We start from the raw sequence: 14,400 nt of genomic DNA on the forward strand, positions 1-14,400 counted from the left end.
TTTCGATGAGAACGAGGCAGTTAGTGAATAAAACGAAACAAGCGTCTCAAGGTCATAGTCGCTTGCGACGACAAATTTTAAAAGATTACGGAAAATGCCGAACTGCGATCAATCCTGTCCTTGCTCTGAACTCTGCATCACACCGTGTCACTACTTTGCTGGCTTCTCTCCGTTAATTATTTTGAAAGGTTTCTATCTCTCCCGTCTTCGACTGGGTCAGTTCTTCGTATCGAAATCTTGTTGAACCTGTGCTTTCCTCATGTCTCGCGCATGGCATTATGCATACAAGCGCCACTGAATCCGAAACATTGTTAGCATTGACCCCCGTATATTGGTATGCTGTATGAGTGCTTATGATTTATGAAGCAAGAGTTTCTCCCTGTGATATGTGATGATAGTCAGCCTTAGTCCAGAGTCGATCGCATCCGGGTTCCGGAAGATACCCGTTTCTGAAGCGCATATTTGGCGCGACCGTATAGTCAGCAGGAGACCTTTAACGTATTTGTTTGACGTACAATGATTCCAACCCTCGTTAGACCTCTCTGAGCTGCAGGGAGCTAGGGACGCGTAATCTAATCGACCGTTTGGATGTAAGAATTGATATAAGGTCTTTTATTCTCGAAGGGAGTGGATATTATCTCATGGGACAAAAGAGAGCATACGGAAGTGAACGCATTGAGAAGCAACGAGAGTGGCCCAAAAGAGCATTTTCTATAGGGCGTTGTCTGAGACGATGGCGGATGTAATCTGGCACGCCCAAGTATCGTGTGCGTATCGATATGAAGAGTGAGCGGTTTTCATGAAGCTTAAAACGGACACCCACAGCCACCTGCTTCTGGAATGTTTCATTCGAAATTAATGTTTCAGGGGTTCAGCGCCATCGTGCTTCGCGATTCAACACCCTTGAATGTTGCATGAACACTGGTCTCTGGCAAAAATGTGGCTTCAATGAGGAACAACCTGTGTCCTAGCTCGGAAGGAGAGAAGGCCAAGAAGCGAACTGGCTCAGTAAGATGCACGAAATTAAAGTCCAGGCACTTCTTCGCTGCCTTCTTGTGCGTTGGGCTGTGTTTTCTCGCACGTTCTTCATACATCGACCGCTTGCCATCAGCGTTTGTTTCTCCAGCATTCACACGAAAATATTTAGGAACCAGATGGACATCCGAAGCATGACGATTGATATCGCAAAAAATGCGTGGGTTTTGAAGAACATTTGGTAGGTAGGATGGAGACGGTAATGAGTACGCAAGGAATTCCAACGAACCAGATGGGAAAAGATGGGGATTGCCACCGAGTTCGTAGCCGAGAGGGTCAGTACGCTTAACGCTCGCGCAGTACTCATTAGATCGTGCTGCGATCTTTGCGTATCTACACAGGGACCTGCGTATGCGATCGGGTCGAATCACAAGAACCCGATCATGACCTGGAATACTGCGTACCAAGGCGTAATTTCAAGGGTGTACTTCGGGCTCAGAACGCAACTTAAGGCTCCCAGTACCCCTCTTTGCCTTGTACCACCCCACTCTTACGTCAACTTTCACACTCTCCGCCTCCTAGAGATGAAGAGTAAATTCTGGCCTAAAAATCTTGGAGGTTTTGAATTAGAGAGAGAGAGAGAAGAGAAGATGGCACGTGCCTTCACCAACCCCGACACGTCAGGGCAGCATCCGAGGAGCCGTGGAAGTCAGTACAGATCCTGAAAGCAGGCTTGAAACAGCGAATAGTAATTGACACGCTCACCGACATACCTTCGAATAGCTATCATTTTTTGCAAGACTTCAATTCTATCCTTGGAGCAACAAAGCCGAGCGACGCGCGTACCAGTCCCCGCAGCCGAAGCAACTGTTAAATTTGGCCTTCGCATGAAGCAAAGATACTATAGGTTGATGTAGAGAAGTCTTTACACGTCTAGGAAGCTCCTGCCTAGAATTGTAGCATTAAATATGACGATGAGACAGCAAAAGAGTCAGGCGGACTGAAACAACGTTGATAACACGTCCGCGACGCGTCTGTGGCTGTTCGAAGCGGTGGAGACAAATTTCAAATGTCTTTCGAATCCTCGGACCGGGTTATCCGGCAGGACTGCGCAACTACAGGTTCTGTCCCACCTCTTCCCGTGTGACGAAGGGAGTTCATGATCCCCTTCATTATGAACGCAGCATCCATAAATCTTGGATACCGACGCACCGACGCAGCGATCCTCGTCAAGAAGCCGGTTGATTAGCCATCATGCAGTCGAATAGTAGTGAGAGATCGCCGTAAAATAGTCTATTTTCGTGCTGAGGACCCGCCGTTGTGGGTATGTAATGCCGTGAACTGCCAGACCGTGACACGACAAGATTCTGACGTCCATGAGGAGGAAAATTTTTCCTTTCGTCATCCGTAACTTCCACTGTTACCAGGACTTAGGGACGTCCATTGATCCACAGCGTTTTCACAATGTGCTCTCGTCCCACAGGTAGGTAGTCTTTTAACGAAATGCAAGTTCTTCCTTCGCCTAGTTCGGACTCGTTAACGTCGGCTAGAGCTTTTTGATCAGTAAAAAGTGGAGTTTGAGCTGGTTTCGTAAGACACCTGTTAAACGTTGCGTAACCGATACGTATTTCGAGCACGCGTCATGGTCGCCGCACACGCATACCACTTGTCGCACGACGAGTTGATGATGTTGCTGCTGCTGAGTTGGTCCCTGGAACTTTAGAACGAGTCAGATCTAGGTACAGTACCTGGTACCCGTGTGGAAGAAGAGATCATTTTTCATTGTGATTTTATGTTCGCAGCGGTACCCGTGGGTGTTGCCAAAGCAACGTGGCGGATCCTCCTGGCAATGATTGGTGGTTACCGTTGAAAGACGCCGCTTCTTTGGCATGTACACTGTCGTCGCAACACTATGGACTGTATAACCTGCCGTTTGGTCGAAATATTCTGAAGGTGGTATGCGAGATTCAGAGCTAGCTGAGTGGTATTGAGTGCGGAGCGCTGATCCTTCATTCCAACTCTAACTGATCCTAGTCTCCAAGAAGCCTGATCCCGCCCGCGGTCAATAAGTGTAACGGCGGACCGGCTTTACGACAAGCTGCGTAGAACGTGTCCATGGAAGACCTGGAGACATTAATTATATTGAGACGTACCCCAGTTCTTTTCACCATCTTACTCTCATGTCGTTCCTCTTCCCTCTACAGTGCTGGACGCTCCTTTCGCTCTTTTTCCCTACTGCTATGGCGTATATCATTCGCTTGGAAAATAAGTAAGTGGGATGTGAATTTGGGTTTTTAACGGTGACTTACCGGACGACTTGCAGCTGTGGCACTGGAAGCGTGGGTCTTTCCAGATTTGCTCGACAAACAGAGAGGACTGACGAAGACAGCTATCGCTGATCCGTGAAGATGGTATGCGGGTAGATGAGGCCAACTCGTATGAGAGTTCAGGTGTCGTATCTGTGTGAGTCTCCTTTAAATTCTCCAACGCACTCCCTAACACACTCTCAGGTTCTTAGACCAAGGTACGGGTATATCGTACACGACGAGTTCCATACTCATGAAAGCAGGATTATGCGGCCCACGAGGACAAAATTGTTCGACCGTCCGCGTCAACGAATCCGGAAGGGCTGTTGACAGTTGCGATACATCCTCCGTCCCTATAACACTGCTGTACGTCATCTTTTTGCATAATCGGTAGCATGCGTTGATTCTTGCCAGGTATTCGGGCGAGTAGTTGGCCTCTGTTTTTGCTCCGATGTGTATCTCACCGACAGTTACAGCCCCCGACCATGTCACCGTAACCTTCTGTCTGCCTGCCCCCACATTCGTCGACCAGCGCATTCCTCCAAGATTCCATCGCCTGGTATCTCGCCAAGTCTCCGAGTCCCTGCGGACTCCGATTGTCATCGCTTCGATCTGCGGGTCATTCGCAGTCTTGCTTCTCCTTACCATGATCTACATGTGGCGAAGCAAGGTCCCTGAGCCTCCGATGATGATTGATAGCCGGGCCCATCCACCTCTGACGCCTTTGCCTCCTCGTCGTCCACCCCGGTCATATATCCCAAAGCCAAGGAGTCAGCTATTTCGTGATGTGAAACTGTTCCCAGCCATGCACTCTGAGCCAATGTCGGTTTGGGAAGATTAAAATCGTTGTATAATTACATTGAGAAATCCAGTTCTCCTTAATAATCTTGGGTGGCTCTGAATAAGCCAGAAATTTTTCGAATAAAATATAATAACTGAGCCAGATAGTACTGGATGTACGATTCAAGGTGCGGATGTTCGATGAAGACTAGATCATCACGATGAGGTTACCTTGGGAAAACATGATGTCATTGAGCACGGCGCAGTTTGACGGGAAGAAACGTACATCAATATCGTCGTAAGGAAGCAAGTTTTGAGCCGCAGCACTCTGAGCGGTGAACAGCAGAGATATCAGGCGATACACGCTGAGAATTAACTTTAGTATTCCGACTGAATGCAGATCCATCAGCTTAGTACCCACATACGATACGGCGGACTCGCTGAAAGGGCGCAATGGAACGAAGACGTATGGCTCTTGTCGAGTCTTTGCAACATGCGGCCTCGCCATAACTGTCGGGTCGCCTTTACTATCTGGAGGAGCCACAAGTCAAGCCTCTTCCGGCGGGAATCTAGTTCATATGTCAATGCCAAACTCATGACTCAGAGAGGCGCACGCACCTTCGGTCATGGTCACCATTCTGTGGCTTTATTTTACGAGGAAAGACCTTGAATAAAATATGCATCGAGTAGACCACAGCTGCGGGGGGGCCGTGAATCTCATGTCTTAGTATGCTCAGGTAATACCACATACCTCAACTTCCAAACCTACGCCGGAGCCTAAATAAATCGCTCTGGTCAACTCGGTTCCCTTCAATTTCGACCAATATCAGCATTGGAACAATCGGTGATGCACAGATCACTCGCCTTCGCACCATATGGCGAGGTCGACATATCTGTCATTGACAATTATGACCTCGATACTATGAGCCGGACCGGAGCGATCAGCAATCGCAGCCTAAATGCTAGTAGAGGCTGAAGATGACTAAGTGAAGCTTTGAACACGAATAAACCTGGCCCGAGATTGGAGGAGGGGGAAATTCCAATACCCAGGCGCTAAGCGACTATCAGAGAAGTAATGCATTTATTATAAAATACACGTACCATGTTCCGGAGGATACGATAGCGCGGCAGTCAATCCGTTCTCGCTGTTTTAGGGGAAGGGTGTTAAACAGAATCTAGTGTCGCAGCTACCCTTGTTATGATATCGTGACCAAAGGTACGACTCGTTGCTCGGCTTGAACAATGCGAGGGATCTTTGCGGTACTCGAGCAGTTTACCTCGTTGAGGATCATTATCAAGCTCGTGGTTGAAATGATGCGGGGCTCCGATAGGTGTTTTCTGTAGCACCAAAATAAGGGTTCGGTTACAACAGAAAATCGTCAGATGCGCACCACATCGAGATCAGATAGCATACATACATCCATTTCTACCGTAGATAGCGATGGTGCCTGAAATGCTGGTAAACGAAGTTCAGAGGAGAAACTATTTCACAACAAGCTTACCTTGGGAGATGTATTCTACAAATCGTGATTGCCTCGATCTTCTTCTATAGTTTTTCCGACGAACTTCTCGCCAGAAAGGGAAAAATTAGATTAGTTCATTGACAAGAAGCATCAGATACTCACCACATCAACATATTATAGCATATATCCGCCTCGCTCGACCGTGCGTTGCAATGAGAACCTTGAAAAGGCTGAGAGACCGCGTTCCGTAGAAGCGCTACAATACGCGTACCATTATATGGTTACAAGCTCCTGAAAGATTCGATATTCATCGAAAATGGTAGCGGAGTTATTAGCTAGTAGCCAGAGAAAAGCTAAGCAGATATCTTCGAGTAACTGAAAAAGCAAACATTTGGCAGGTTTCGGATTTCCTTCCTTGCGAGGTAACAGGAAGCATCACACCTGGAGGCCCACAGAGAGTTATTGTTGTCTCGCCGTCGTCTTTCTGGGCGGCGGTGGAGGCGATGGTGATGGTGATGGTAGTTGGTCATTAAGAGGGGACAATGAATATGAAATTGCTTTCCGCTTTCGAATAGTCCATGCCGGCGGCATGCCATTCCACCATTCATCGTTGATTCATCGCTTCCCTCTCGGATAACTTCTTGTACTCTCTTCCCAGCAGGCCACTTTGTTTTGATGGGAATTAATTGCTCTGCTCGTACAAAGCAGAGTAGTATATACGATGGCTATGCATAGAGTACAGGATGAAGTCAATAAACAACAATCAAGTATTCTTGTCCACACATATTACTAACTTCAATAGCTATAATCAGCGCCCTTATGGCTTTGTAGTGCCTTTTGGATGCGCCTGGGTGATGGTGTTGGTCAAAAAGATAAATGAAACCTCCTCGAGTCGAGTTCATGCCAATTTAAACCCTTCTAAGTATCCGGCAACTGAACATCTTGAACAGAGAAAGCTCCCGGCACACGAGAAGTGAAATCTGCGGCAGGCTTCAAGTAAACTCAAGATCGTCGGTATCGACTTCTACTGCGTCTAAGCACCCAGTAATAGTCTCATACAGTAATATCACCAGTGCTTTGGAACATCATTATCACTGGTCAAATGACAAGGATGAACAAAGAAGCAGCGCATTCGCATGTACGACTCTATTGCTTTTCCAGAAGAAGCAAGATCTTCCCGCTGCTATTGAATTTCACTCCGTCGATCCGCGTGTATTTTCACAGCCTTCCTCATCGAATCAAGATAAAACAAAATCATTTAGATATCTGCATCCCATACCTCCGCCATGATTGGTTCTAATAGTCCTACTTTGGAAGTAAACAGCAGTGCGGCATCTTACACCTCAGTTGAAATACAGACATCAAGAACTATGATGCGGCAATACCATCGACAAGAAGTTAGTAATTAATCTATGCTAATGTTGATCATTTACCGCTCGGTGTCGTGATAGTTTTACTCAACCATTATAAGATGGATTCGAGTCTCAAAGATATTCCTCGACACTTTCCTCGTAACTAGCAATGGAATTATATCTCTCAAAATCTATCCCATCCTGTGGAGAAACCATTGGCGCTCTCTACATCGGTGCTACTATTGCTGCAGTGTAAGTGACAGGTTTCACCGCCTGCAACAATGCCTTTAATTCGTTTGATAGTTTATTTGGAATAACGAATCTACAAGCCCTCATATACTATAAGAAATACCGCAACGATTGGTGGCTCTATCGATGTTCCGTGTGTTGAAATTCTTTTGGTCTTGGAATTGAGCTGACTCGTGATACAGGTAGCGCTACTCTGGTCTGTTCATCCTATTCACGGTAAGTATCTACTAAATGTTTTGACAGGGTTCCTCGACGCTCTTCACGTCGCTTTGAGCACTCACGCGCTATATTACTATCTTATTGAAATGTATGGGAATTTGATTGGTTCCCTCGAAAGTAATACATGGTGCGTCCCCGGGCAGAAGTGCGATGCGACATCAATCTCATTGACGATTCATTCTCGCAGGAGCATGAAGGTGCTCATTCATTCGTCGTCCTATCGTAAAGGTCTAACAATGGCTTGCATACTCAGCTTCAGATGGCCATAAATGTATGACATATTTCAACCTTTTTGAATGTATTCTCAGCCGGTTATTCCTCCAAGGTGTGGATCATTGTATTTGTACAAGGGTATGAGACACGACACTTATATTAAGCTGCTACTAAGGCCTTATAACACCTAGATTGTATACCATCCGACTATGGAAGTGTCCGTATTTTTGTGTCATCGTGGTTCCTACTGTCAAGGCTTAACTTATTTATAGTTGGGCGGCATTTTCGCATGACTCCCCTTTGGTTCGTGGTAAAGATGCCCTTATGCTATCGAGTACAGTTCTCCCACTTATCAAAGACAGTTATTAGCCATAGCAACTTCACTTGGTATTAAGAATTTCACTTTCTCGTTTCCAATAGCTTGGCTGATCGTGCAATTCTTCAGGCGCTGGTAGTATGTAAGGCATCATCAACTCATTCCGTCATTACATTGCACTGCTAACTATGCACACTATGCACAGTCATCATCTATTCCATGTAAGCCGATCCTTGTAGCTTCAGTCTGGATGTTATCGTGGCATGCAATTAATTTTAACAGTTTCGTGACATCAAAATTCTGGACTATCTCTAATATCAAGGTATGCTACGTTGATAAGGCTCTGCACAGTCTTGACAATCAGTCAACATGCTGTAGATCTCAATTTACACCTTCTTTGCGACGGTCATCGCAACGGATCTTGCCATAGCTCTTATTATGTGGTATTATCTGTACAAGAGCACAGCAGCTACGGATTTATCTACGTCTGTTACTTCATTCTTCTAAGCTTTCCTAAATCGTCTAAACATACCCGCAATAGTACGGTGTCTCTCCTTCTCGGTTTACTACGACTTGTCCTTGTGTCAGGGTTAGCTACATGGTAAAGGTGTCCTCAGCTTTGCGTGGCACGTCGGATAACCTAACAATTGCTAGTACATGCTCGTTACTTACTCTCATTTCGGTCAGCCAATTTCTCCGTTCATGCATATTTCGGAACTTCACCAATCCCCATAGTATGTTGTGTGGCCGAAGACCCTGATTTTCCTCGGGATCAGTTTCATCCTACCAAAACGTCAGTACCGGTCTTTAGCCGTTACAGAAGCTGACAAACTCATTCAGTCTATGTGAACTCCCTTCTCGCTATGCATGTCATTCTCATGGGTTTCTCACCAAAGGCTAACTCCCGCTAGGTTCAATTACCGAAGTGAACGCCTGGAACCAAAATCAAATGCAGAGCATGAAAGACGTTCAACTCCTGCTGTCGTCAGGATCACATCTCGCATCTCTGATTGTTCTTCTCCAGGAACGGTACGGTCCACAGAATTACTATCGAGAACATGTATAGAGTATTTCACTCAGAGTATCACCGGTCCGCTCTCTGAGGTCCAGGACATTTTTTCGCTCGAGCATAAGTTGGACCATTCAAAGGGAGCTCTCAATTATAATAAAGTCTGAGAGTACTCTACTTCGCCTTTTTGCCTTCCGCTAAATATTTATTGAATTGGTGATAAACACGGTTTGTTTTTTTAAGCTTCCAGCGATGGCTATACAATAGACTATGCGTCGGCAGATGTGTAATGTTTGTATGTAATACAGTAGAATTAAACAGAAGTATAGACAGACCCATTCGCGTTACCGCTGCAAGGAATCCGACCTCTGTCTGCGTGAAAAATATTACCACAGCCCACGAAGACGACAGCCCAAAGATAAAAGGTTTTGTGTGTACGTCCAGGCGCCTCATGGCCTCCTGTTACTTTCGTGATGCTCACGATAGCTGTAGTCGAAAAGATGTATCTAAAGGGTTCTGCTAAACATGAGTGGGAAATGAGCTTGTTTTTTGGATAACTTATATACTGACAACTGGCCCCGGACGATGAACTTCAATACCTGGTCTCCTGGTGACTTCGCTATGCTCGTAGAGGACAGGCTAAGGACGGAGAGGGCGTTACGATCTTCCAAGAATGGCGCTCTCCTCTTCAAATCTCGTAATGCAGATAGTAGGGATTTGCGACCTACCATGAGTTGCGATAGTGAGTGAGGAGGTGCAATTACTACTGCCTGCGTTATGATAACCTAGACATCAGTTGTTATATGATTTTGCCCCTCGGTCGAATTGTTACCCGTACTCAACGCGGACCATAGTACAGACTACAGAAAGCGGACGCTTCCAGAGCCTATGGGTGCAAGGTGTGGTGGTTAGGACACAGCTACCCATTGTTGCTAAGGACAATTCTGAGAGCCATCGCATGATCGTGCACCTCTCCATGGGGGATGTGATTTTCCCCAACTCGCCGGGATGGCGGTTCCTTCGTCGAAGAACCAGGGAACGGATCCACCTTGAGTGTCCTAGTACGAAAATGAGATTCTGCAGTGATAGAACGGCTAAATACACACCAAACACACTTATATTTTAAATAAGTACGTATGACGCTCTGTCCCTCAAAATATTGATAGACAGTCTTGAAAGCAAGTACTCACCATCGGCGAAGGGCTAGCCACTATGCGAAATGTAGACCGGACTTTCAAAGTCCCAGAATTTGTCGGGGATCGCAGAAATAGATAAATGTTTCAGCCGTGCTTCCAATAAACGTATAGGCGAGAGGCACTGGAGGAAAGCTGAGGAATAACTTTTAAATAACGACGATGCACACACCTGCAGCTTGGTTCTCCGAAAGCTGCACGACAACAGCTACTTCATGCTTACGAGGGTAAAAGAAGTGCGTGAGACGCGTGAAATTCCATATAACGCTGTCGTCTTCGAACCGTGTTCTTCAGGGGCGGCGGGGGCGATGATGGTTCGCCATCAAGGAGGAAAATGGAATATGAAATTACTTGCTGCTTCTGAATATGTCGTGCCGCCGGCATCCTGTGCACGATGCAACCTCACGGACTTGCATTGACGTAGATACGATGAAGCGGTGGGCCATCGCAGGGCGCGGCATATCCGAGCCCTGAAATTGGGGTGGGCTGCTCTGCGTGGGCGTGGCACAAGGTTCATATTCGACACAGTGACAACACGATAAAGTTAAACAATAGAACAGTAGTGATTGTATGCCGTCTCTCCCAGGAACTAAATTCACCTCCAGATCCTAAAACAACAAACAAAACACACAGAAGGAAAGAACACACCTTTGCAGTAAGTGGTAGGTTGAACAGGGCATTGAGTGATGCTGAATCGAACGAGGCCGCTTGACAAGGTACAGGCACACTACGAAGACAGGTCAGGACCATCCACAACGCCAACGATAAGAAGAACATACCTGAGGTACTTCTACTATACTTGCCGGAGACAACCTAAGACATTCGTTCTGCTCCCACTCGTGTCGTTAAGACGATGTCCGACGTAATACTAAAAGTCGGTCAAGATGCCGCCATTGACGATGGTCTACCCCACAAGTACACGGTCAGTGATCAAACCAGAATCAATAAGCAATACGTACACACGTTGGATACATGAATACTCTGCTAGCCAAACCTTTTCGCTGCCCTCTCTTCTCCTTCTCGTCGACTTGATTTGCCTGGAGTTCCCATCATTTTCGAGAGTGCAAACGCCTTCAGCATTCGTTTACATTACGATCTAGATGCCCTTGGGTGTGATATCGAAGAACGGTATCCAGAAACCGTGTCTCGTATTGTAGGCCTTGGCGGCAGACAGCAGCAGACTTGAATTTGAGTGGAAGTGACATTGATGCCTATGGACCGTGACAAGATGAGGATTGAGGAATAAGGTTAAGGAAGCGGTCCTACCAGCAGTATTAATTTCATGAGAGAGACATCAGGACTATGGACATAGCCTCGTTTGGTAACGAGATGGCTGAGGAAGAGCAACAATGCTCAGAAGAGAACGCGTAACATGTGTGACGTGTGACATCAACGTGGGCGACCACGGCATGCACGGCACGGCAAATTATCGGGCCACCGAAAGGCTCAGATTAGCATAGACCGAATCCTGTATACACAGGACTCGGAATTCAGGCTGTTGGGATTTGCAACTTCAAGCTTATGCCAGAAGATTCCCGAAGCTTCGGCTTACTCATTTGTCACGATACTTGGATATATTTAGTACTTTAGGTAGAATATTCTAGATACTTTTCGTAGTATATAAGGAGCTCATTAGGAGCTCTAGTAGCTAACAATTCAGTATTATACCTACTGCAAGCCTCCCACTGCAATAATTCCAACACAGGCTGTCCCGTTGTGATATATCATGTCTTTCAATCAAAATTCAAAAAGCCGGTAGAGAATCGGCGGAAGGCGGAAGGCGGAAGGAAGGTGCTCCAGCAACCTTAGACGGAGAACGATGGAAAAACACAGCGATGCTTGTCTGAGAGAGTAATCGAGCTGGCTGTAGAGCAGGATCCACATATGAGAGGAGAGACGAACAACAGTGCATTCTGCAAATATATACTAAGACAGCAACGGAAGTTGATGACACCATTCGCAAGATGGGATCTTTGCACGATTGGGGGTCCTTACAGGCGAGGAAATCGAAGTCGGTTGGGCAATATCAACAGAGTATCTTAAGGAGCAGAAAATCTGGCTCAAATAATGGTTAGCAGGACAAGACTCGGAGGATAGCACGCTTACCTACAATAGTCGACTGGTATGGGCCTCCCGCAGACTATATTCTACACGGAACTCCGAGTTACTAGAGCGGAAGCGCTATCCTAGTGACACACCATGCACTAGCTAGTTATTATTATGGTCTAAACGCGGTTCGCAACATAGTGTCTATCTTAGTAGCAGTTCCGGCAGTCGTACCTATAACACATCACCGTTCAGCCGAACTTCACGATATGACAATTAATATATGTACAACTACTCCTTAGATGACGTCGCGGGCCAAATTCAGCTTCATGAACCGGATCTCCCTTGATTTAGCCCTGGATCAGACGTGGAACCACAGTAGCGGGGCGACGAGAAACATACCCAAAACAATAGCGTCATTGCTTGGGACTAACTGCCATAAATTATGGATTACTTCTCCACGAAGGCACTCTTCCGCTCTCTGTATTATACAGGAACTGGTAAAAGCATGATAGATGAGAAGCAGACGAGCTTAGATAGTCGATGATCTGACACGACGGTCAGCGAAGATTTAGGTACGGAGACGCGTAAATTTAACCTTTCTCCCTGTACTCCTCGCACCACTAAACGTGTCCTCGGCCAGTTCTAATATTACAGCTATCATTATCATTGATAGACTAAAGACGGAAGATAAGAACATGAGTGATAAATATTTCACGATGCTCACTATCTGTAGTCGTTTAGTACCATGATTCGCGAGGCAACGTTTGAACATGGGTCTCTGTCGCAGGTTTCCATAGTTGGGCACCATGTACACACGGTCCCCTCCTGAATGCCATACGGGAGGTCGTCATATCCGATATTGTTTCCTTTCATCAAGGATGCCGTCTCAACCGTGGCGTCGCTATTATGAGCCCGTCGAAACAGCCTTCGGTCGAGATTAAAGAGGGAGATAGTGTATAAACGCTGAGGCAGTGTTAGAGATCAGAAATCAGGAAAGGTTTCGCAAAATGTGCGTACCATGCCAGGGACAGCAAGGATTGACAAAAGTGATGTCGAGCGTCTTCGACATCCACACCTCTCAGAACTACGGCTGCAGGAGATGCATATTGACACGACCTACCAATGATGAGGCGTTGAGAGCACGGGTGGGATGACTCTGACAATCAGAGATATGGGACTCTGCTCGGCTGGGAGTATACGACCGATGTGGTAATTCCGTGCTTCTTCCTGAGGATCCCGTCTTCCGACTGACGAACCGAGAGCCAGTCCTCGATCCAAGCTTCTGTAGGACAGAAATTGAGAATTCAGTGTCTGTTAGAAGGTATCAGACGCGTACCATATCCGGATAGAATAGCATATATCCATCGTTTTCGTGCTTCCGTTGTCATAGTGCCCTAAATGTGATGATCAATGGCATTCCAATGAGATAGCTTGTGGAATTTGCCTACCATTGCACGGGTACATGTTCAATAGATCGCAAATGTCTCGATATTCGTTTATCTTCGTAATGGCAGCGACTTCCTTAGCCAGAGTAATGTTGAGGAGAAAGTTGGATTAACTGCAGTTGTGGCAGAATCACAGGAATAGCAGGAGAACCGCGATGGAAATCCACGCCGTCGTCTTCGCTGGCGGTGTCGATGATGGTGGTAGTTCAAGGAAAGCAAATCAAATATGAAATTGCTTTCTGCCTTTGGACACGCGGTGCCGGCGGCAGCCACGGTCCCTTCCGCTGTGCTCTATCTCGCTACTTCTCGTCTGCTAGCACATCACTGTACCTGATTTTGCCCGACCTTCCTATGCTAGAATCTCTTTGAAGTGCTCTGAACTGGTATTTCAGACATACGACAGTCGACAGCTAGAAATACGATGGCACCTTTTAGTAATGATTAGACATCAAATTCGAACTTCCTTCGATGTGAAAGGATTATATCTGTCAAATCGAGGCGATGCTTCTACGGCTGGCTCAGCGTGTAACCATTGAAGAAAGTCATTCTCAGACTTGACAATCGAGAGCCCCTTTCAACGGACCAGACTGTAGTCTGGATAAGACTGATATTCTGTAGGAAATGTTCAGTAAAAGTTTTAGCCGATAGCCGTGGCTAGTATACGTACCTTTTCTAGATACTCCCTCCAGAACGGTGTTTTCCAATTTGACGGACAGCATGTACCGCACGTTCTTGTTCTGATATCTTCGAGGAAAATCAGACCCTTTTGCCACACGATGTAACCCAGATATGTATGCGATCAGCCGTGTTAGAACGCCTTTATTGTTGAGC

At 46.4% G+C, this 14,400-nt stretch overlaps 2 protein-coding genes across 2 annotated transcripts; one reads left to right on the forward strand and one right to left on the reverse strand.

The window, feature by feature from the left end:
- Positions 1 to 4,277: 4,277 nt before the first annotated feature.
- On the reverse strand, positions 4,278 to 4,689 carry EV420DRAFT_1643853 (uncharacterized protein; the record flags this gene model as incomplete). The annotated part of the gene is made up of 4 exons (XM_060477561.1): positions 4,278 to 4,292; positions 4,348 to 4,426; positions 4,483 to 4,630; positions 4,680 to 4,689. 4 exons carry the CDS (start codon positions 4,687 to 4,689, stop codon positions 4,278 to 4,280), a joined length of 252 nt encoding a protein of 83 aa, XP_060329831.1.
- Positions 4,690 to 7,045: 2,356 nt separating this feature from the next.
- On the forward strand, positions 7,046 to 8,632 carry EV420DRAFT_1748665 (uncharacterized protein; the record flags this gene model as incomplete). Its single annotated transcript, XM_060480252.1, has 12 exons — positions 7,046 to 7,128; positions 7,180 to 7,258; positions 7,308 to 7,341; positions 7,369 to 7,471; positions 7,653 to 7,669; positions 8,003 to 8,011; positions 8,079 to 8,094; positions 8,156 to 8,195; positions 8,252 to 8,358; positions 8,415 to 8,474; positions 8,528 to 8,555; positions 8,609 to 8,632. Coding segments are annotated over 12 exons (600 nt in total), but the record flags the coding sequence as incomplete, so codon positions are not given.
- Between the last annotated feature and the right edge of the window lie 5,768 nt (positions 8,633 to 14,400).

This window comes from Desarmillaria tabescens (assembly GCF_030435595.1).
Source record: "Desarmillaria tabescens strain CCBAS 213 chromosome Unknown EV420scaffold_21, whole genome shotgun sequence".
NCBI lineage: Eukaryota > Fungi > Basidiomycota > Agaricomycetes > Agaricales > Physalacriaceae > Desarmillaria > Desarmillaria tabescens.